Source organism: Acipenser ruthenus, chromosome 7, assembly GCF_902713425.1.
Source record: "Acipenser ruthenus chromosome 7, fAciRut3.2 maternal haplotype, whole genome shotgun sequence".
Taxonomy (NCBI): domain Eukaryota; kingdom Metazoa; phylum Chordata; class Actinopteri; order Acipenseriformes; family Acipenseridae; genus Acipenser; species Acipenser ruthenus.
Genome location: NC_081195.1, coordinates 19,508,950 through 19,533,977, shown reverse-complemented (window position 1 = coordinate 19,533,977; position 25,028 = coordinate 19,508,950). Strand labels below are relative to the sequence as shown.

Sequence of the window (25,028 nt, the reverse complement as noted above, 5' to 3'; positions counted from 1 at the left end):
AAGTCTCAAAAACAAAATGTTAGCACTTGAAGCTACTGCACTAACAAGTAACTACGATGTGATAGGTGTTACAGAAACTTGGTTATCCGAGAGTAATGGAGACAAATATAATATTAGTGGGTATACACTGTATAGGAAAGACAGGCAGGACAGAAGAGGCGGAGGGGTAGCGCTATACATCAAAAATAGTCTTAAAGCCCAGGTGTTAAATCTGGATGAAAAAAAACAATGCAGAATCAATATGGGTCAGAATAATTGACACAATTCAAAGGGCATAATAATAGGGGCATGCTATAGACTGCCAAATTCAGATACAGTGGAAAATAATCTGTTATATGACATTAGAAATGCGTGCAGTAAAGGAGAAGCCATACTAATGGGGGATTTCAACTTCCCCCATATAAAATGGGAAAACCCGGTGGGGATCGCAACAGCTGAAATTGAAATGGTAGAAATGACAAATGGCTGCTTCCTAACGCAATTTGTCAAGGCACCGACTAGAGGGGAGTCATGCCTTGATTTAGTCTTTTCAAATAACGAAGACAGAATAACTAAAACAGAAGTCAGAGAACCATTGGCAAACTCAGATCACAACATGGTCTCATTTGAAGTGCAATTTTAAAAAGGCAAACTATGAAGAAATGAAGCAAAGACCAACAGAAGTAGATTGGAGTGAAATAGAGAAAACATCCATAGAGAAAATATGGCTATTTTTCAAAAATGTAGTACTAGAGGTGCAAAACAAATAAATCCCAAAAGTAGACAAATCAAAATCTAAAACAAAATGGCCAAAATGGATTAATAGAGCAATTAAAAAAAAAAAAATCAGCAAAAAAAGGCACTTTACAGAGCGTTTAAAGGGGACCAAGAACAAAGTACACAGAAAGAGTACTTGAAACTACAAGCACAAGTCAAAAAGGAAGTTAGAAAGGCCAAGAGAAATGAACATTGCCAAGGGGGCCAAAACCAATTCCAAAAAGTTTTTCCAATATTATAACAGCAAAATAACATTCAAGGAGGAAGTAAAATATGTAAGAGATACAAGTGGCAACATCATAGATGAAGAGAAAAAAATTGCAAATATATTAAAGGATTACTTTTCACAAGTTTTTACAAGAGGATATGGACAACATGCCCCACATGCCGACCTGTTACTATCCAGTTTTAAATAACTAGCATAACAGAGGCAGAAGTGTTAAGGGACCAGGAGCTCTTAAAATAAACAAATCCCCTGGGCTGGATGAGGTCCTTCCAATAGTACTCAAGGAAAAGAAAGAAGTTATTTACAAACCGCTAACTAAGATCATGCAACAGTCTCTTGAGACAGGAGTTGTACCGACAGACTGGAGAATTGCAAATGTAATATCGATCCACAAAAAGGGAAACAAAACCAAACCAGGTATCCACAGACCAATGCACCTGACTTTTATTATATGTAAACTTATGGAAACTATAATAAGATCCAAATTGGAAAATGACCTATATGGTAACAGTATCCTGGGAGACAGGTTTTAGGAAAGGGAGATTGTGTCTAACTAACCTGCTTGATTTTTCTGAGGATGCAACATCGACAAAGCATATGACATGGTTTATTTACATTACAGAAAGCTTTTGACAAAGTCCCGCATAAAAGATTAACCCATTGCGGTCCTATGTCGGACCTGGTCCGACATTGCAATTATTCCTATCCGGTCCAATGTCGGACCCTGAGTTGAAGAAGGAATCTATGAAAAAAATCTAGGAGTTTATGTTGACTCAGAAATGTGGGGAAGCTATTCAGTTCTGGTCACCTCGCTACAAAAAGGATATTGGTGCTCTAGAAAGAGTGCAAAGAAGAGTGACTAGAATTATTCCTGATTGAAAAGGCATGTCATATGCAGACAGGCTAAAAGAATGTAATCTGTTCAGTCTTGAACAAAGAAGACTACGTGGCGAACTGATTCAAGCATTAAAAATTCTAAAAGGTATTGACAATGTCGACCCAGTGGACTTTTTCAACCTGAAAAAAGAAACAAGGATCTGAGGTCACAAATGGAGATTAGATAAAGGGGCATTCAGAACAGAAAATAGGAGGCACTTTTTTACACAAAGAATTGTGGGAGTCTGGAACCAACTCCTCAGTAATGTTGAAGCTGACACCCTGGGATCCTTCAAGAAGCTGCTTAATGAGATACTGGAATAAATAAGCTACTAACAACCAAACGAGCAAGATGGGCCGAATGGCCTCCTCTCGTTTGTAACCTTTCTTATGTTCTTAAATATCTGGATAAATCTGTTTCTTTTTTTGTTTATGGTACATTTGTGATATTCAGAAATGTCCTAATACAGGGCTTTATTATAGCCTTTCTTTTAACTAATTAATGTGTATTCATCCCAGCATGTCTTAATGTAATTTCTTTCTTAAAGGAAACTATAGCGCTGTACTACAGTGTGTTTCATATCATTTTTACATGTTACGTGTTTACACTAATGTCAGCAGTGCATTTTATATTTGGCGGTTTTAAGTTCCTATTTTAAACATGTGAAGTAAGAACTAACCACATGACTGCTTCCTAGGTGATAGAGAATTGAAAATGCATGTATTTGAATAGCTGAAACTCGAAAACAAAAGCACACACGAGCGTAGGTCTTTCTGCTTGTTATTCTGCGCTAAACCTGTATTTTTAAATGATACCAAGATATAGCCTTAAGGTTTAGTTCAAATTTAACTAATGTATTGAAACTATTAACTGATATTAGTAACTATGTAAATAAGTAAAAACAATACCACTACAAAACAGGCTTTGCATTGCTCAGAATTTCTAGTCTTTATTTCTTTCAGCTAATGTGCTCTCAGAATTTGAAACAAGAAATATTATAATTCAGTACATTGTTTTAAAACACATGTTTCTACTGTTTTGTACTGCTGTTACTTAGTGATGGGACAAATATCCAAATATTTGAACAAATATGTTTTGACATGTATTCCGATACAAAAATCAGAAGTTCTTATTCGCTACAAATGACAAAAATACCTTGCACTTATTTACCATCTCACCAGAATTTGCGCAATAGTTTCAAAAAATGGCAAATGAAAAAGGGCTTGTGTGATATGTGAGATTAATATATATATACATATATATATATATATATATATATATATATATATATATATATATATATAGAATGTATATATATATATATATATATATATATATATATATATATATATGTATATATCTATATATATATATATATATATTGTTGCGACTTTCTGTTATGTGGAATGTAATAAACGAGAACCAAAACTGTTTTTTCCCCTTCACTTTACAACGCTATTTCTACGTTTGTTTTACTTGAAGTGTTTAAAGTTAAATTTCAGTTTTCGTTTGCTTGTTCAGCTGCAAAAAGGCACAAGTAAACCTCATGTTATTACTTAATGAAATCGTGTCGATGGCCACTGTTTACTATGAAGAAACGGCAATGGCAAGGAATGAAAAAAAAATTTAAAAAAAATAAAATGCGTTATCAACTTTATGTACTATTTATTTTGGGAATAAACAAAACAATGTTATTTGACATCCTTTGTTTTGTAGTTAATTCACTGGGGTAAAGTCCTACACAATTTATTCTTTACTCCTGGGATATTTTTCTATTTTAACATGTTACATATTGTAAGGTCTTGCTGTAAAATAAAGGCACACACACAGGGGCCATGGCCACGCCCTCTGCCCCTGCTGCTATGCTGTCTCTGCCTGCATTCAGAGCAATATAATGGCTTTTATTACTTTTTGAAAAATGAACGAATATCTGAACAAATATTTAAATTATGAGGGAATATCCGAACATGAAAATCCTGTGCTCGTCCCAGCACTACTGTTACTACATTTATCGAAGTGTAAGCTGATTTGGGGAAACAGCATTTCTCCAGTAAAAAATAGTAACATTTTATCTTGATTTGAAACTTTCAGCTTTTCTATAAATGTGTCTAGAGTTGGATTGCATTAGAAACAACCATTTATTTAAAATAACCTTTTATTTCCCTTAAACACCTTGCTGGTTGGCTTAAATTTAAAATCACAAACCAATTTGTTTTTACCTAGGAGGTGTTAGATTCGTAGTTGTTCTATGTGCGAAAACTAATTTTATGTGCAATTTACCAGCCAAAGAATTGCAAGGTATGTACTACCATATGGAGGTATTATATTATTATTATTATTATTATTATTATTATTATTATTATTATTATTATTATTAGTCATATTAGAACTAGTCCTATTTAATGTCCAGTAGGGGGACTACACCAGCTGCCCACTGAAAAAAATCAGTTTAGCACCCCTAAACAAAAAGGGGTGCCAACAAAGACTGCCCATTAACTAATTTTAACAAAAAAAACGGTTAAAAGGTCTGTAAATTAAATGGTCAAAACAAAAGGGGGGGTGGTACAGAGCACGCCCCCTAGAGCCCACTGGTCAACAAAGGCCGTCATGTCGCCAGCGGACTCCACGTGGGCGTACTCTAAACCAGGACCGGACCAGGGCCCTGAACATGGCCCCACAGTCAGAGAGACCCTCCCCGGTGATCTTACGCTACCTGGTCTTGTAGAAGGCCAGTCTAGCAAGAGCTAGGAGCAGATTCACCAAGAGGTCTCTCTTCTTGGTGTAGGGAACAGGGTGCCCGAAAATAAGGAGGGTCGGAGAAAAATGCAGCCAGAACTGCAGCAGGAGGTTCTTTAAGAACAGAAAGAACGGCTGCAGCCTGGCGCAAAGAAAATAAATGTGAGCTACCGACACGGACTGACGGCAGAAAGGGCATGCAGCGTCCGAGTCGGTAAAGCGAAGCAGGATCTCTCCTGGCGCGAGCGCTCCGTGCATCACCCTCCATCCTAGGTCCCCAGCTCCTCTCGGGACCAGCGGGGAGTACAGAGCCTCCCACTGGGGACTCTAGCCCTCGCCCGAAGTTGGCTCCCCGGTCCTGAGGACCCCCTCGTGATACCTGACAGAGTCTGGGTGCAACGCTGCTTTGCACTCCCAGATCGCTTGGGGGGCCGTCCCGACGGTCAGGTGGATGGTCACCTGGCGGCAGAAGGACAGCACGTGGTGGAGGGGCTCATCTTTGCAGCCCAAGGAGATGGGGTGGATTTCTATTTTAACCCTTTGCGGTCCTATGTCGGACCTGGTCCGACATTGCAATTTTCCCTTTCCGGTCCAATGTCGGACCCTGTCCGACATCATGAAAAAGACGCAAAAAACAGGTCTCTAGTCGTTTTTTCTCCGGGAAAAAGCCGAGAAAATCATTCAATGGCCGAGTGAGAACAATAGGAGCCGAGAGAAGCCGAAAAAAATGGGCGTATCCCGTGAATACTGATAGACCCGACACCACATAGATAACACAGACATAAACAAAAAAGATAGCTGCTTCCGCATCCAGCGCTCAAAGAATATCACAGACATTTGCAGTTTTTTTTAGATGTTATAGTAATAAAATAACGACTTGGATTGCATTATTGAGGTGTTTGGTGATAAAACGAGTGATCAAGAGATGATTTATCGGTATGTACTATTATTAAGAGGTATTTGAAAAATATAGCGAACAAGGGGTGGGGTGGGGCTAGAGATGCAGGGTCCTGTTGATATGCAGTGCCTTTTAAACCTGTTTTACTATAAAAAAAATACTTTTAAACATCGCGTCTAAAATAAACTGCGTGTGTGAAAATAAATTGGACCTGACGCGCCTGAGACGTGCTGAATAAATGGACCGCTAAGGGTTAATCTTCCCCCAGGGCCTGCAAGCAGTTCGACGGGGATAAACATCCCCGCCACCGTGAGACCCCTCTTGATTGCGGTGTTCACGGCGGACTCCGATTTCAGGAAAAACACAGCCTTCCCATACATTTTGGAGGCTGCCACAATGGCCAATGGCCCCACCACCTTAGCCATGACCTTAACATAGCCCTCGATTGAGAGGGCGTCTCAGAGGAGGCACCTGGTCCTGTGCCTTCTTGTTATATTTTTGAAGGGGGCTGCAGTGTTCCTAGCCACCTGCGCCCACCTTCTCAGGGCTTGTTGGGATTGCCCACTCATTATTTTATTTTTATTTATTTGTTTGTTTTTTGTTATCTGTTTTTTCCTTCCCAAAGGAAAAACACAAATAAATCAAAGTTTATAACAAAAAACATTTTAAACTTAAATAATCAAAAAGAAAACAAGGTAGAAATCAAACAGTGGAGCACATGCCACTGTTTATGGCCTCTTCACAACTGTCTTTAGATACAACCTTGAGCTCAGTCTGTCAGTTTACATCCTCTCTATTTTTTCCTACGTATACCGGTTTTAATGAAGGGGCTACAGGCTACCCAGGTAAGTCAGGCGCAGTCAGATTGGTAATTGGCATTTCTTGACTAAACGGTTGTTTCTTACTGTTACTACCCTGTTAGTTTTTCTTACCTTGTGCACTACACTTGCCCAAAGCTTTTATTCCCTTGCAGCTCAGGAGAGGTCATCAGATTTTGTTTCCACTGTTAAATATCAGAATTTGTTTCATTCTAATTATTCATGGCTTCAAAGGTTTCAGTTATTTGTGACTACCTAACCAATAAAATCTAACCTGAAGGCTACAAAAAAGCTGAAAAATAAAATTTGAGACATCTGGCTTTTGCGTTTTTGATTGAAAGTTGGTGCACTTTGTGTTAAATGCTATGGCTATGTTTTTTTTATTGTTTTTTTTTTTATCAAACTTTTATTAGGAGAACATAAAACTATAAAACAGAACATTACACATTTCCCTTCCCTACCCTATTTCATAGCTAAGGTAGGAAATTTTGACACCAGGTTAACGGCCATCCAATTTTTCCTCTTTTTAATGTTTATACTTTGAGACAACATTTTGGTGCAGGTAGTAAAATCTGACAAGGTAGCAAAATCTGACAGTTATACATGTCATATTTTGCTACCGGTAGGAGAATTTGATGAGGTAGCAAAAATTGATGTTACACGTGTTTGGATAAGTCAGACGTAAGCAGATAGGTAACTGCCATTTCTTGATTAAACTCATTCTCAAGGAAATCAGAGTCCATATCAAAACAACAATATCAATTTGAAATGATTTTATTTCAGCATTTTACAGTTGTTATAAAACACATATAGGTGGCAGCATTGTTTGAACTACTGACACGCAGCTGCGTCCTGAATATCAGTAGCACAGCACTGGATTGGAATGTAAACAAACACATTGAAAACTAGTCCTGGTGGGCATGTTATCCCACTCAAGTTATCCACGCATGTTATCCCACTTAAGTGAGATAACAAAAATATGTCCCATGCAAGATATACCTACTCTTGTGGTATAAATTATATTATAATCACATTCTACTGGCGAGAGCCTTAACTGTCACTGCTGGATTCAGATTCAGGTATTTCTTGTTATTATTATTATTATTATTATTATTATTATTATTATTATTATTATTATTATTATTATTATAATAACAATAATATGTAGTGGGAAACACAGTGAATTGGTAGGGTAGCCTGATTTACTATCAATATTTAAACAATGTGCTGTACTAAACATTTTGACAGGATAATTTTTATATCTTTAAGTGCTGGTATTATAGCTCCGTTAGTAGACTATATGCATCAGATTTGCTGAAGCTACGGATCTGTAGGAAAACTTGTACATGTATATACGTACTTGTATATATACTGTATCCTTCGGATGAGACATGTGACTCTGCAACAGCAGTTGCATAGATCACTCCTAGTCTTTGTCGCGTCGGATAAAAGCGTTTGATAAATGACTAATTATTATTATTATTATTATTATTATTAATATTATTATTATTATTATTATAGGTTTCTAATAAATATATGCTGTCAAAATGTTTAGCAAATAATACATTACATAAGAAAGCACTGTTTACTATCCTTGGACAAATGAGGCAGGGTGAACTAAAGACTTTGTGGAAACCCAGTTTAAGAAAGCTGTACGATGTAAGCAGTTGCGGAAGGCCAAACTGGAACTCAGACACAGACATTTAAATATACCCTCCTGTATTATAATATGAATTAGGTTATTTGCATTTGGAATGGCAATTTTCTGGCTAAAAAAAAACAAAAAAAAAAAAACTACATGGCGACACACACAACCAAAATAGTACTACCAAATAGAGTGAGAAAAAGGTGAGATTTATCTTTTTCCATGGAGATTGCCCGTATGTCAGCTCCTTTTAATATTTGAAAGACTTCACTCATGTCCATCCTAATTCTTTTTTATACAAGGTTAAATAGTTTCAGTTCTTTCCGCCTTTATTAGAGTACAACCCTGTATTGTATAAATTTTCTGAGATTACCTTGTTGAGGTATTTGAGTGTGGTCATGCCTGGAGCTGTACAGTATTTATATGTAAAACAGCAGATACTTGGGTACTGTACTAGAAAACCCTTTACCTAAAATGAGTGATCTATTACTGTCACACTGTTGTGCTGGGTATCTGCTCAGTTTAATTCCACAGCTGACTAATGACTAATAACTATCAAAATAATTGTTCTGTTAAAAGAAAAATGTGTCCCTTGCTAGATATATCCTCCCTTGTGGTATAAAATAATATGTATTAGTACCACTTTTATTTGTATTAGTTTAATGTTAGTGTAACAGGCTACCCGTGAACAACAAAAACAAAAATAACCAACAGTCTCAAACCACATCAGATGCAGTGCTGTAAGTCTATGAGATGAAAGAGAAAACATTTTATACTGAATTCACAGCAATGCATATACAGTGCAGGTTTAGATGATCACTTTCTGTTGTCGGGTTATATACTGTAGTGTCACATGAGCATTGCTAACAATGTCACTCTGAAGAGCTTCTCTGTTTACAACAGGCAATGCAAGCGTAAATATATACTGCTGTGCAAAAGTCTTAGACACATTCAGGGGTTACAATATATATATATATGTTAGGAGGCTGTGTGGTCCAGTGGTCAAAGAAAAGGGCTTGTAACCAGGAGGTCCACGGTTCAAATCTCACCTCAGCCACTGACTCATTGTGTGACCCTGAACAAGTCACTTAACCTCCTTGTTCCGTCTTTCGGGTGAGATGTAATTGTAAGTGACTCTGCAGCTGATGCATCGCTCACACACCCTAGTCTCTGTAAGGCGTCTGCTAAATAAACAAATAATAATAATCAACAATTTACTCAAAGCCTCCACTAGTGTTTTCCACTATTATAACAACTTTGACTGTTATTAATACAGCTTAGTCTGGGTGAGAAGAAACCAAGCTTGTCATTTAGCAATCTTTAATTCACATTGATCAAAATCTTCAAAAACTTGTGATCACAACAACTCAAAGTAAACTATACATGAGTAGCTAATCCATTACATTTACCCAGTTGTTCTCAACAGGGGGCGCGAAGCAATTCAAGGGGGGTGCGAGAAGCGTCCAACCCCCCCATGTGCAAATTGTCTAAGACTTTTGCACAGCAGTGTATAATTTGAAAGAAAGACAACAACCTTATGTTTCCTGTATCATTCAAATATTGTCTCTGTGTTTTGTTTTTTGCCATAGAGTTTGACTGTAGATGCCATTGTAGTTAGAAATGTGAAAACACTAATATGCAGTCCTGCTGACACCCACCATGGTGGTCAGAGGTTATTTACAAGATTTATTTCTTGGAGGATGTGGCATCACCAGCGCAGTAACGTGGTAGAGCCATGCTACAGTTTAATACAGAGCACTCCTGACTGGTGTACTGAATTAGGTATACAATTTATTTAAATATAGATTAGTCTCTAGTCGCCCTCTCAGGGATGTCAAAATGTAAGAAATGAGACATACCATATTTAAGTTCAGGATCATGTAGAACTTGGATTGCTTTGACAAAATCGACATTCACACAACGTGTCAGAAATATAAAACAATATTTTATTTAAAAATAAGAAGTGTGCACAACTAATCCAATATTACAGAAAGGAAAGGCGATTGGTTAGAGATATTCGAGAGTAGTATACAGCTCATTGATTTCATAGTCAAATGATTACAAAGACCATAACATCATTAGCATACATGGTTAATATACTAATATTAAATATGGCTTATCACACAAAGTGTCTACTTTGCATTAGTATTTTCAATACTTGTTTCTCGTTGTAATCGATCACGTTTCATATCAAAATGCATGAGAATTAATGCAACTTCCCATTCACAATGGAATCCAACATTCCAGTACCTAATTTAGCAAATTAGTTTTACTGTGTTAATTTAAACGTGATCTACCAGACTAATAATATGTTATTGACCTCAACTGATTATATCTTCAAATTAACTCAGAAATGGGACAGTGATCAAATTCTCTGCATTTATGAGGCAACTCCTCTGAGTTGCACATTTCAACAAACAAAATACATTTCTTACACACTCTAAAACAGGAAGTTATATTCTATTCCTAGAACAATTTATCCACTAACTTGATAGCATTATCTACAGTTAATTTATTGAGTCATAAAATATTTAATATTTGATATGTTGAATACTTCGATTTTCAACAAAGAAGTCAATCTTCTTTGTTGATGAACACTGCAGCTTCTCTCTTTCGATCTGAAGTTCCAATGAAAGAAGACGATACTTTGCTTGAAGTACGCATTGTATTGCGTCGGCTTGCAATAAACAAATAGTTATTTTCAAATGGAGATCAGCTTGTTGATTTCCAACATTCTTGCAGCATTATCTTTGACTTGTCGGGAGTTTTATGAGATACAGTAGCGTTGACCAGACATAACTCAGTTCAAAGAATGCATTGCAGTTGTAAAGTTATGTAGTTCGAAGAACTGTCCTTGTTGCGATTCTTCTGTACGGCTAGTACATGACCTTAGGCCCTGCTGCTGATTATGCTTCAGTTCGTTTTCACGGAAACCAAAACCTGCTTTCAGATCAAGGCAGTGTCCCATTTACTGGTTCAGTTTCTCGTAGAGCAAAGAGCTAGGGCCCTCTTCAAAGCTGATTTCAGCCTTCTCAGAACATGATTTTAGCCAGTCTTCAGACCATAGATTCTCCCATTATTCCAGCACACTTTCCCATTGCTTTCTCCAAGCTTCAGAAACTTTCTTCGGAGCAGTTCAGCTTCCATTTTGTTCCTTAAGTGCTAACCCATCGTGATTGGATCGTTGAATTCATGGGCGGTGTTTAACATCACGCAACGTGCCTAAACACTGGTTAGCTCGTCTCTGAGCCACTCCTTGGTCTTGCCCCCAGCACATGATTGGCAGTTCACTTGAATATCCATTGTCTTGTCAAAATGTGATTGACGGCACTCCCCCCCTCTGCTTTCTTGGTGGTGAAGAAACTCATCCTTGTGACTGTGTTTTGTCAAAGTTTGCCAGAATGGCCTGTGCAGAGATTTCAGTTTGTGATAACGCAAAGTAATTTTAAGACTCAGCTTCAAAGCTGCATCTAATGTACTTTGAGCAAGAGATGGGGGGAAAGAGAAAAACATTAACTTGAAACTCTCAAACAAGTTTAAACAGTGTATATTACATCCAGCAATAACCTGATTTGACTGTACTGTCCACTACACTGGACATTTGTCAGAGCAACCATAAGTCAAAAGGGATCTGTAGGGTCAATTCCATGTTACAAGCTCATTTTCATTTTTCATTTGTTTAGTATATCTCAAACAAATCCCTTGGCTGCCCTTGAGTGCATTGCACTTGTAGAACAGTTTGCTTTTCTATGGCTTCTTGGTTTAGTGCTCATTACTCAAGGCACACAGGTGCCCTTTGTTCTCAGTTACATTACAATAAGGAGAACTCTTGCTGAAAGGTAAGTGGTAAGAACATAGAAGGAAGCTCAAAGACTTGCTAATACTATATATCTATATTTACACACGCACACAGCACACCCAGTCACCATCACGCTAGCTGTACTAAAATAAACTTACATTCAATGATATTGAGAAAGACTTCTAGTTGAAACCTTTGTCATTGAATTTAAGTTTATTTTAGTATTTCTAAATTCACTATTATTGAATGGAGTGAAGTGACCACCAGATATCCACCAAACCAAACTCTCTAATAAAACTGTTCACTAATTGAGTAATTCTATGTGGTGTTTTAGTATTTGATGATCTGTCCAAAGCCTAGGGTAAGCTTATTAATGTGATGAGAAACCTCTTTCAGGAAGTCCGGTAAGATATCCTGAATGCGGACAGACAGCTCCCATAGAACAATGCATGATTACCCCCCTTTCAGGTTTATGTGCAGCAAGTTGTTGTTTTTGAGCCAGATATGCAGAACCAGACAAACAGTAATCTGTTTCCCTTTACAGTACAAAGCATGATTATACTGTATTTGGAATCCAGGAAGCCATTTTTTAAGGCTGTCTTTAAACAAAAAAAAGGGACCGTTTCTAAACCAAATGAAACCAAATGAAAATATTTATCTACCTGGAGTGTGCAGTCTACAGCTGTACCACCAAACGCAGTTAAAGCATAACAAATGTGTAGTATCTGCATGGTAAAACACAGAACAGTCTAGTGAAGTGTGTTACATGTCACAGTTAAGGAAATGCATGAGTCTAATAAGAATCTTTGCCGTTCGCCATGGTTAGCCATCCTGCAGGCAAAGAAGTACAGAACTGGACTGATGTGCCAGCATATAGACATATAGTATAATCACCCTAAATGCATACATATTATACATACTTGTCTTTAGTGGTTGACAAGTGTTACTGCCAATTCTACAGTATTTCATCACGTGAAGATCTTTCATAGTAGAAAAAGGTCAGTTGCGTACAGATAAGCTAAACACTCTCATAAAAGGATGTCCTGACATTCGGGATATGTGTCGTTGCTGGCAGTTAACAGCACTAAACATTTCCAGAAAACTATTCACAGGCACTGTTACTGTTGAGCCAGCATTTTAGAAGTTCAGTTATCTCAAGGCCAAAATTCAGAGAATTGTCAACTACAACAACACAATAATAAATGTCTATGTAACGTTTGGATAAAAACAAAAAACAAAAAAAAAAAACAGTTGTCTGATAATATAGTGATTTGTTACTTTGCCGTTCACATGCATGGTGTAGTTTATCACATTCAAGCAGACACAGGAGACAGGCATGTTGCACAGTCAGTGTATTGGTGCATGACTGGGTTGCATATGACTTGATATTTATTACATTCATATTGAACACAGCTCAATCAACTGCAATGTATTGTACAAGGATTGTCAAAAAGCAGTGTTATTGTATCGTGGTATAGTAACAAGAGCTTTAGTAGCACGTGGTTTCCAAAGGAAATGTGTTAGACTTTAACGGTAAGCATTTGCTAACTCTCTTTGCTAACTTTTAAAACTTAGCTAATGTTCACTAACATAACAATGGAATGATCACAGTATCATTTAGTAATTGTAGGACAGAATGGCCACGTGTGAAAACTTTAACAATAAAGCAAAATAAAAATGCTTTAAATTTGTTTAGAAATAATTTCAAACTGGTTGATATACTAGCAAGCACTGGCAAAATCAGCTCAGTGTTATAAGGTGCGGATAGTTAGATGGTAACCATGCTCACGGAGGAGAGATTTGCAGAACATTCTGCACAGTGTAAACCTAAGCTGCCCCTGGACCCCTGCTTCATTTATGGAGTCCAGACTGTGCTAAACTTTTGGATAGATCCAGTCTTTAAATGTTTTATAAATCCCTGATAAAATTGATTGCTTTTTGTTTGTTTTCTATTGGTAAAATAAACATAGAGCTATGTTATAATTGCACTTGCACACATTGTCCACTTGGTGGTTAAACGACGCACCCAGGGCATACCAATTCCAGCACAATGCAGAGCCCTAATGATTAAAGTGTCACAGAGCACTCTGAAATGCATTACTTTATCCTGTGTTGTCCATATCACAGATTCAGATGTGCTGTTCTTTTAGTTGGAAAATATTCTTTTGATATAAAGTGAAGTATGCAACAATGAAAAAAAAAAAAAAATAGTAAACGCTCCTCTGTATTTGTAGTATGCTACTCTTCAATAAGCATGGGGGCAGACAGAAGCGGGAGGTAGGTGTTTGGAACTTTATTATAAAGAATGATTCTACTAGTTGGACATTGTAATAAACAATGACAAAGCCCCTTTAGATTACTACATAACAAATAATGGTCTTCAGCTGTTAAATCAGTTACAAATGGTATGTGTGGGTGTGTGTGTAAGAGTGTAAAAAGAGGAAGAGAGAGTTTCTGGAGTCTCACATAATTTAAGAGTCATCAAACATCTTTTCAGTGTTATGAACCAATGCTTTAATGTCAAGGTCAGTTTTAGCTGTGATCACAGTTCCTTGAGGAGAAATACTGTACAGTGTGATGAAGTGGAGGATGTCAGATCGGTTGGATGAGACCAAGCACAGCCTTTTAAATCTGAACCTGCAGAGAGGTGTGTTCTTTGTTATTGTCACAGAAGAAAGGAGGACACAAGGCCAGTTTTTTTTAATGATTATTTTTTAACATTGGTATTTAAACAGCAATTATTTTTCATTTTAGTTGTATTTTATGAAAAGTTGTCTTTAGATATTACCAAACCAATAAGAAGCCACTTAGGTGCACTTAAATGAACCTTCTTGTGTGTTTATTTGTTGTCAAACTGAGCATTACTTATTGCACTGGGATAAAATGCTTTAAACTTCTGTCAGTGGCCAGGGGTGCATATTTATCCCAGCGTGTTTGAAGACGGCAAGATATCTTTACATGTCATTACATTTTAATTGCTTAGCTTTATTTTGATAGCAGGAATGCCCTTGTCCAGAATGGATGTGATCCTTCTTCAGAGTGCACACGGTACATTTTCACCTCGTTCTGCCTTACGAAGGTTATAACAAATCGCCTTTTTTCACAGACCACAGCTCCTGATTACTGTCAGAATATATTGTTCAGAGTTACAGGAAAGCTGAAGGAGATGTTGAAACATATACTGTACAGGCTACCATGTATACTTGCAGAAGAGAGTGCTGAGGGTTGCAAGGGATAGATGTAGAAAAGATAGACTACTTCTAAAATGATTTATTTAACCATACAGATTATTTTTTTTAGCCGTATGTACTCAATGCGTGTATGTATGTATAATACGTACGTTTACAACACTATTTGATTACTGCTTTTTTAAAATAGCCTGCTTATTACTTCCTACAGTACATTATTAAATTATACTGCACGTTTAAAAAAATACGTCTTTCACATACTGGCTTACCACTATTGCTCAGCCCCTTTTGACTTACAGAATCAGTGCGGTCAGTAAGCCACTGGCCTCTGGCGTGGATTTCAGCTTGTATCATATTATTTATATATATATATATTGTGACAAAGCGCAACTCACTCGGGTTCGTGCCCCTTTAAAAATACGACCCAGAACAATGAAATGGAGTTTTTCCGCGCTGAGCGCTAATTTTTAATGCACACAAAAATAAAACAAAATAGAAAACAAACACCTAGCTCTGTACGAGCACTAACTAAACCACAGGAACACCCTGACTACCAGTGGGACAGCTAGGCTGTTTCCCCACTACACAATAAACAACACCACACAGGTTTAATACAACACACTTTTACCTTATGACTGCTGGGAAGCAGAGTACCTCTTCCTGCCTCCTACTCAGCAGCCTAGAGCAGACTGACTGTTCTCCTTATAAACCCTGCACCTGGCTCTAATTTACAATCATAGCCAGGTGCAGATGATAATTAACAATAAAACAATTAACCCAGACAAATGTGCATTCCGCACATGTTTTTACTGCAGAGAGGTTTTAACCCCCTCCCTGCTGTCTCACAATATATATATATATATATATATATATATATATATATATATATATATATATATATATATATCTCGACAGTAACACAGCCTCACTCACGGTCGTTCGTTTGCCCCTATAAATGAGCTTGAAGTTTATCGCTGACGCGCACTTTTAATAATACAAAATAAACAAAAATGAAAACAAAAACTATTTTCGAGCACTAACTAAACAAAGATTGGAACCTACTCGAATAACCCAGACAGCTAAGCTGTTTACCTGCTGACACACAGAAAAAGAACACACACACACACCCACCCCCACCCACCCACACCCACACCCACACCCACACCCACACCCACACCCACACCCACACCCCTTTTTTGTTGATACGACTGATAACACACACAGTCGGGCTCTTCATACACCAGACTACCTGCTCTCTTTAAATACCCTGCACCTGGCTCTATTTTACAATGATAGCCAGGTGCAGGTGATAATTAACCATTAAATAAATAATCAAACAATAATAAAACAATGAACACGCGTTTTTTGGCAGGGAGGATTTTAACCCCCTCCCTGTTGTGCTACAATACATATATCAGCCCAACATAAAGTAAAACTAAAGCATGGTAAGAAAGAAAGTAGTTAGTAAAGTTTATTATGAAAAAGGACACAGAGGTCTGTATCATTTTAAGGTTTAGTTTTTATAGCACTACAATCATTTAGTCTGCCTCTTCAGCTGGAAGCTGCACATACTTCCTCAAACAACACTGTGGTTAAAAGAGCTTTTATTTATAATGCAGTTATTTTAGGGCAAATATGTTGAAGGATTTTCTACTGCCATTTTCTACACATTACAACATACAGTATTGCATTGTATCGTGAACCAAAACTATGTCTTCTCCTAAAGAGAAATGGGATACACTGTTGTTAAGTAACATGATATTTTAGAAGACGTCAGATCAGTGTGTTAAAGCCAACGCACTGTTTTGAAAATAATTTAACAATTTCTTAGAATCAAAAGTACTGAGTTGCTTGATTTAAACATTGTCAAAAATGGCCCTATTAATTTCAATTGGATAGCTTTATCAAGCCTTTTACATCATTGCACAGATTGGAAACTATTCGGTTGGAAAATGTGCTTTTAAATATGACAGTAGGTAATAACCGACGTGGAGGTCCTTAACTGACTAGTAATGCCCTGCAGAGGTAGTTTTTTTATTTATTTTTTTTGTTTGTTTTAAAAGGGGATCTACACTGTGTAATCATTCGGAATAGAATGTTAAGTACTAACAGCTTAAGAGGATATGAATTTAAACACACAACTGTAAAAATACTTACATTGTGTTTACTGCTGGACATAACCGATTAAACAAACACATCCAATTTGATTCCACTTACATCTCTATAAGGCAATAAACATTCAAAAAGCCTTACAATCTCTTTAGTTGTTTCTATTATTTACTGTAATGGCAGATCTGTAATGTACTTTAAGTAGAGCTGAAGCACTGTGCACACACTGGAGGGGATAATGTTGATCACAAAATGTCAAAAATAGTCCTACTTTCGATGCTGTAGTAGACTGCAAGAACGTATTGCTTCTGAATGAATTGACCATTTTTTGTTTGTTTTTTTTTATTGTTATTTTTGTGTAATTAATTTAAACATCATTAACATTTAAGTAACAGTATAGGTTTTTATATGGATTTTCTGTTTCGTAAATATAGTATGGCAATTTGAATGTAAAGTTTTTCCCCCGTACTCTAATGCCTCTGTGTCTAGTCGTACCACCTGGTTACAGTGCCTGTGGTTGGCTGCATTTGGTGCAGAAGTCTGAGCCTCACAGAAGCTCTTACCACAGCCCAGGAGATTGAACAGGACAGTCTTTCTAATGTGATTCTAATTAGTTTTAATACATGTCTGACTAGTATCTTGTCACAACATGCAGTTATAATATTGATACCAGTACAGTAAGCTTCACACAACACATTCTATTTCTGTGCTCGCTACTTATTTGTTATTCATTACAATTTCATGTTTTAAATGATATACAGGCAGTGGACAAAAAAATGGCAACTGTAAAGTCACTTAATAGGGCGTCGGGCCACTATGGTATCCCGCTCTGTGGAGTTCTCGGCAGACTGTTTTTGATGAAACTGGCTGCTCGCGCCCCAGGTTCAAATTTGCAGTCAATTGATGTGCAGTTGCTCACCTGTTTTGCCTTGCACTTCGAATTAATGCAATAACTAGATACAGATTGAGCACAGATTATACTAGCCTTATATGTAGGGTCCCGGAAAATTCACGATATCACGGATGTCTCAGAAATCATGTATGTGACTGCCTACCATGAAAATATGCATTTTATTTTCCTTTCAGTATTTTACATTACTCTTCACCTCCCCTGTTCATTTCATACTTTTAACAAGTAGAAGCAGTGCTACAGTAGATGTACACGGTCCAGTGTCAATGGTGTGCATTTGGTTATTAGGGCAATTGCTTCATGATTGGTGAATTCCTCATACTGTACAATGTTGTAACATGTGAGTCAGAGGCGGGAAGTTTAAAATGGTTGTTTAGATAGTGTTGATTTATTAGCTTGCAGTGTATGATTATTAACATTAAAAAAGCAGACATCTGACAAATAAAAAAAGCTAAATTCATTTCAACAGAAGAGCGTGTTCAGAGCTTGCATGCAGATGGTGGGATTCTGTTTTGCTCAACTTGTAATGTGTCTTTGGATCATCTAAGAAAAGGTACTATTGGCAAGCATTTTGACAGTGCAGTACACAAAAACAAGAAAATCAAACTTGAAGTTCAGGCTAAACAATTACTGAACAAGCAGGAAACAGTCACAGGATTGTTTAAAAAGACCACAGAAAGTGGAGAAGCACGTAATGTCAACACGTTTGAATTAGTGGAAGCCACTAACCAATAATACCAGAGTGAAAGTAAAATGTACGTACAGTAGAGAAGGTTTCTTTCTGTTTTTAGACAGATACAGTATATCCACACTAGAAACAGATTCATATTTTTAAGAAAAAGAACAGCTCCATTGCCGACAGTGTAAACCCAGTGACAGTGAGTGTGGAAAAGCTATTCTCAATGAGACAGTTACTCACCAAACTAGACATTTTTCTGGTTACCCCAACAAGAAAATGACTTGAAACTATGCCATTAAGCCAGCTGTGTTAGAAATTGATCAAAACTACCATAAAATATATTTGAAGAGCATCACATTGAATGTACCTTCTTGTAAAGTTCACTTGGGTTGACTCCAATGCTGTACCAGCTGCCAGACCTGGGTTCAATTACAATTCTAATTCTAATTACAATTACAGCAGAATTGTTTGCTTGAGTTGTAATTAGCCTCAGATCTGCCAGCTGTACTATACCAGTAGCAGTGATCTCCCTGCTTACTTTGTTGCAAAGGCCCAGGCTGCTGCAGTGTTACTGAAGTGCTCTCTGTTCTCTCGTGAGACTCAGGTTGTGACAGTGTGACTGACAGCGAGGTGGAGGTGGAGGCGGAGGCGGAGATGGAGGCGGAGGCGGAGGACGAGGGGGACGTGGAGGCGGAGGACGAGGGGGACGTGGAGGCGGAGGCGGAGGACGAGGGGGACGTGGAGGCGGAGGCGGAGGACAAGGGGGACGTGGAGGCGGAGGCGGAGGACGAGGGGGACGTGGAGGCGGAGGCAGAGGACGAGGGGGATGTGGAGGCGGAGGCAGAGGACGAGGGGGACGTGGAGGTGGAGGTGGAGGACGAGGGGGGCGTGGAGGCGGAGGTGGAGGTGGAGGCGGAGTACGAGGTGGAGGCAGAGGTGGAGGCGGAGGAGGAGAGGGAGGCGGAGGCGGAGGATGAAGGGGAGGTGGAGGACGAGGGGGAGGAGGAGGTGGAGATGGAGGCACATGACGAGGCGGAGGCGGAGGATGAAGGGGAGGTGGAGGTGGAGGCGGCAGATGAGGGGGAGACGGAGGTGGAGGCGGAGGTGGACACTGAGCTGGTGTGTTCCACAGAGTCCTGGCAGCATGTGGACCCCCAGCCCCAGCCTGACAGGTCGGTCCACGGGAACTGCATCACCATCCAGCCAGACAGAATACGATGTGGGGTAAGTACCGGCCATCACCCTGGAAAGTAGACCTGCCAGGTAGCAACTGATCTGAGGTCGGGTACCTAGGTTAAAGAAAAAAAAAGTTTGCTTGCTGTTCTTTCATGCAGTCACTTCCAAGTTAATTTTACCTCAATGTCTTTCGGGTCAAAACATGTTCTAGCTTGGGGATCTGTCACTGCACCCCGCTGTCAGGCCAATCACTTTTCACAATCCGAATACAGAAGTTACCAAGCTACTGAACCCTTGAGACATCCAGCCTGTGGAGTGTCCTCCTAGACTCATTGGGCACCAGAGCTGGACCGCAAGACTGCAAAGACCAATGCAGGTCAAAAATTGCAGCATGGTATGAGTGGAACTTGAACTTGCACCCTTCACTCCAAGCTGTATATTTACAGTAAAGATCTTTCAGCTGAAGTATGAATTACCAACACACGCCTGGATGTTTGTTTTTTCTGCATTGCCAAATTAGTTTTTTATGTTCGACCTGTTTGCAGCAGGATGGCAAATTCATGTTTAAACACCAGCTGCACCTTATCAGTACATTTCCTCTTTTTGCCACAAACTAGTTTCTGTTCCTTGTTTGCCAGTTGTTTACCAGTTATTACACCATTTACCAGAGTGGTAAAGCTGATCATTTTGCATATTCTCTGAGATGTCAGTGTTTTCATGATTTCGTTACAAGGGAGCAGATGGGATGTTCAGAGAAGTCTTTTTTTTTTTTTTTTTAAATCAGTAATGTCTTAGGAGTAGTCATAGTAATAATAATGAACATGATGATAAAATAATATTAAGCTCTAAAAATCAACCTTATTTTGGGGAATATAGTTTATTTCTTACAAAGTAAACAATAAAAGATAAAATACCTGTGTATTTAGCTGGTAGGGAGTACCTACCACCTAAGACAGTGTGATAATTTTGTTACATGATATGTTGTATTGTAATCATTTGTATTGTGATACCAAAAGCACAACACAGCTCACTGTAGTTCACCAGAAGGTTCTTGAATAAAGAATAAATGTGTTCTATAGTTGTTATGAATACTATACACACTCTCCCTCATTAATATAATTTTAACAAAATTGTTCATTTCTATCTTGGATAGATAGTTTGATCTTACTAGTAGCCCATCAGGACCGTCACGTCTATCATGATACATATCGCATTGCAACCTACATAATGTAATGCGTATCATTCCAATTCTAATCCACCTTGTGGTCTCAGGGGCACTGTCAATGCCAGGCAGAAGCAGTTCATAACTGACATCTTCAGCAAAGGTCTGATATGTATCAGTCATTAGAAAACATGAAAGATTCCATCAATGATTATGCAAATAATTAGACAGGATGAGTATTCAGAGCTGTATACCACCCAGGAAACCTCTTATTGCTGCAAAACAACCATATCAGTTTGCATTCAGTGGTGCAAAGACAGCAGGTAGACAAATCAGTGTCTATACCACAAAATCGGTTGAGCTGCACTTTTGCCAAAACTACTTGGATAACTGAAAAGCTAGCTGCACCTAGCAAACATGAATACTATTGTACAACTTTTGAAATTAAAAGAGGAACACACAAAAATATATATTTTTCAGCTAGTCATTTAAAAAAAAAAAAGAACTTACTTCATTAGGTATAGTTGCAGCAAATAAAGCCAAGACATCTACTTCCAGTTGTGTTTCTTGGTCGGAAACAGCTTAATGTATTTCCTTTCTTATAGTTATGATGTTCTTGTGCTCAGTTGTTGATATGTGGTTTTGGTGATACACAAATGGTTTGTTGAGCTAAGTGGTAAAATGGCAATATGATTGTACATAATACTACATAAATAAATTCAGCCAAAGTAGCTTCAGTCAAGGTAGGTTGGTATAATAAAGAGGACACGGAAATAGAATTTAAAAAGGATGTGGTCGATTAAATTAAATACAGCTGTTCCGATGTGGTGAAATAGGTGTGGGAGGGCGAGTTCTGGTAAGGGAAATTTTAGATGTGGAACATTTTTTTGATTTGGTGACGTTATAACAAGTGAGGTCTGACATTGACTGTCTGCAATATACAGGACACTGTGTTCTTTTAAACACAGGGACATCACAGGAGTCTCCAGTGAACTGGTAGAACACTTGAAATATCTGTATACAGTGTTGGTCTCGTTACTCGTCTTTTTGTGCAGGAATTCTATTTGCTTTTTGTCTGTTTTGTGGTAACCCTTACTTTTTTGTTTTTTTCCTTGCCAATTTTTGTCAATTTCTGACATTTTATTACCGAATGATCATACGCTTTAAGCTTGAAGAATGGATAGTTTTGGTATTTTGTTAGTGTGTAGAGGCAGTTTATTGGCCTGGGAATTGGTTTGAGTGGCACATTAACCAGAACTTGCAAGCATGGCCTGCATAGTCCCAGGTCTCATTCCAATTCAGTCGCATTCATTAGCTCCATCAGCTGTCATGCCTGACAATCAAATTCCACCAGATCTACAGGTCTACAGAAACCGCCACATTGCAGTGTAACATGTATGTATATGTTCAGATCTCAAGTATGTTTATGACCCTATCCACCTGAGGTTCACCGTGGATTATTCAATAGTATCATGTCCATATTAGTTACCTGTATTAGACTTTGCTGTTGTTTTTCAGAATTAAAAACAGCCTCTTGTGTCTTTACCTCGAAGCATGTTCCCCCTGTGCTAGCTGCACAGGCTACTTTCGGCTGCAGAAACACATCTACATCACACCGCGTGGTCTAGTGTGTATACTGCTGCAGATGTAAACTCTTTCTGTTGCATTTGCACTAGCATACACTACCATTTGTTTATGTTTATTTTTTTACCAGGGTAACTAACCATTACAACTTTTCTGTTTTGATTTTGTAAAATGCCTACAGTACTTATGTAGACCAACATTCAACGTCAACCGTTGACTTAAGTGTTGTTTTCCTCCGATGGCAGTATTTGAATTACATCTACATGTATCCCATACACTGAATTGAATGAAACCACACAGTATTTATGATTCACACAATATAAAAATATAAAGTCCAGTATTTGTTTTTTCTACCAGCATTTTGACCATAATAAATATCTGTTTCTCACTTTCGGTATGAGCACTGTTCAGCTCACATTTCCCTTCTCAGCCTAGCTTCCTGTAATGTTCTGTGCAAATGTACCTTTCACAAAGTTGCAATGTTGATGAGGATCACTGGCACCTACATCTGTTTAGGGGAAAAACATATTTGGTGGTCTGTGGTTTTTGAATGTTTCAAAAAGCTATGTTGAACAAAACTGTGAATTATTTAAATAAGTAACAGCATTTGTACAAAAGTCTTCCTGTTCTAAAGCATAACATTTTTAACAGAAGGAATTAAAACATATATGTATGTGTAACAGGGCAGTGGCTGGGTGCGAACCAGTGACCTTGCATAGCGCAAATGTGCGTCTTAACAATGAAAAGGCTGATTTAGAGCTTTTAACCTCATCTCATCTCTCCGACGGGATAGGACAGAATGTCGGCGTATCACACAACACTGCCCATTACATATGCCTGACTTACTGGTGTATAAAACATATGTTCATGTTGCATGTCGTTGAAACTGGGCTTTTTACGTTAAATGAGGGAAGTCTTATGGGGAAGTCTTATTGGGTCTTTTAAGATTAATTATGAATGAACAACATAATCATTTAAAATCAAATATCTGCAATGCCTGCTTTCCTTTACTTGTTATAGTTATCCCCATAGAAAAAAGTGCACAGTTACTGTATAACGAGGAGCAAAGTTTAGATAAAATGAATACTGTGCAATCTACAAGATAATTCCCCTTTCAAGCCCTTGAGCATTTTATTACCCCCCCTTTTCAGTGGTTCAAAGGATGAATCCAGAAATAAATCTGTTATTGCATTTGCGCATCTAATTATGTTGTTTTTATGTTTTAGGCACAAATGAAGATGTACCTTATTCTGAAATGTAAGCTAGACAACCAGGTAAAAACTCAAGTGGAGTTCTCCAGCAAAGACTGTTCTTCCAAACGAGAGTCTGCAGTACTTGAAAATGAATACACTGTGTCAGTCAAGGCTCCTGGTAAGTACATTACCTGCTGGGGGTCATTTGTAAAAGAATAAGTTGTAACTAGAATGAAAATTTAAGACATTGAGGGGTAGATGTACTAAAGTGTTGTGGCTGTCACAATAGTCACAAACGAGTTGCAAAGGAGTCGGAAGTCTAGAGTGAAATGTACTAAACATGTGCAATGCTGTTCGCGACTTTTTAGGGAATGCTTTGCGGCAGCAGTTTTTCTTTGCGGTTCAACCTTAGATGAATATGTAATTATGGGCATTAAATTCGCAAAAATGCATAAAAATGCATAAATTCGCAAAAATGGGGTGGAGATGGTGCAAATGGGTTCTCAAATATTAAAATATACTACAGCTGCCAGCAATTGCAACACTTACAATTGCATCAATTTGTTAAGAACTTTTGAAATCATGTTTTAAACAGTTGCAATTGATGCTGGCATTTCCCAGTCCACTTTTTCTCATGCGTTGCCAATTGTGCTCAATGCATTTCAGAGGCGAACACCCAAATACCTATTTTTCCCTAAAAGCAGGGAATACTTACAAGCCTTGAAAATAAATGTACATGACATTTCTGGTTTCACCAGCGTGTTGGAAGCAATAGATTGCACACATGTGCTGCTAACCCCACCAGCTCATTCTGTATAAGAATAGGAAACACTCCTATTCTATTAATGTGCAGGTGGTTTGTAATTGTGCACAATTTAGCACTGCACTACTGACTAACTTAAATAAAAACGGACCGTATACATTTGGCTTATAGGCTACTCATGATAACATGAATTAATGGTATAATGCAATTCGTTGCTGGTGCCTTGAAATTCGTATTAACGAGAATTGACTGTCCTCCTGTAAGTATCATAACTTGTCAATTATTGTATTTTTTTTAAACCCAACACCTCCTTATGTCGGTTTAGGTGGGGTGATTAAACTGCCTTTCATCATTTATTCGAAAGAATGTTGCACGACTCTTGCAATGATAGAGAGCTCGCTACGTACGACAAAATGTATACTTTGCGAATTGTTGCAACAAAAATTGCTGTATGTTTGCGCTGCGACTTGCCCATCTTAGTACATCTACCCCTTAGTCTTTAGCCCCGT

At 38.1% G+C, this 25,028-nt stretch overlaps 1 protein-coding gene across 11 annotated transcripts in view; it reads left to right on the top strand.

Moving 5' to 3' along the window:
* LOC117415952 (phosphoinositide 3-kinase adapter protein 1-like) overlaps positions 1–25,028 on the top strand; it is a 63,048-nt gene that overhangs the window by 18,453 nt on the left and 19,567 nt on the right. For 4 of the 11 annotated variants that reach the window (XM_059026547.1, XM_059026544.1, XM_059026543.1 and 1 more), the window contains exons 3-5: positions 18,432–18,515; positions 19,240–19,865; positions 23,790–23,934. In XM_059026547.1, the coding sequence (XP_058882530.1) occupies positions 18,432–18,515; positions 19,240–19,865; positions 23,790–23,934 (855 nt within the window). Of the gene's footprint in view, positions 1–14,236; positions 14,445–18,431; positions 18,516–19,239; positions 19,866–23,789; positions 23,935–25,028 lie in introns of those variants that run through there. The other 7 variants (XM_059026555.1, XM_059026550.1, XM_059026553.1 and 4 more) reach the window with 6 other exon arrangements.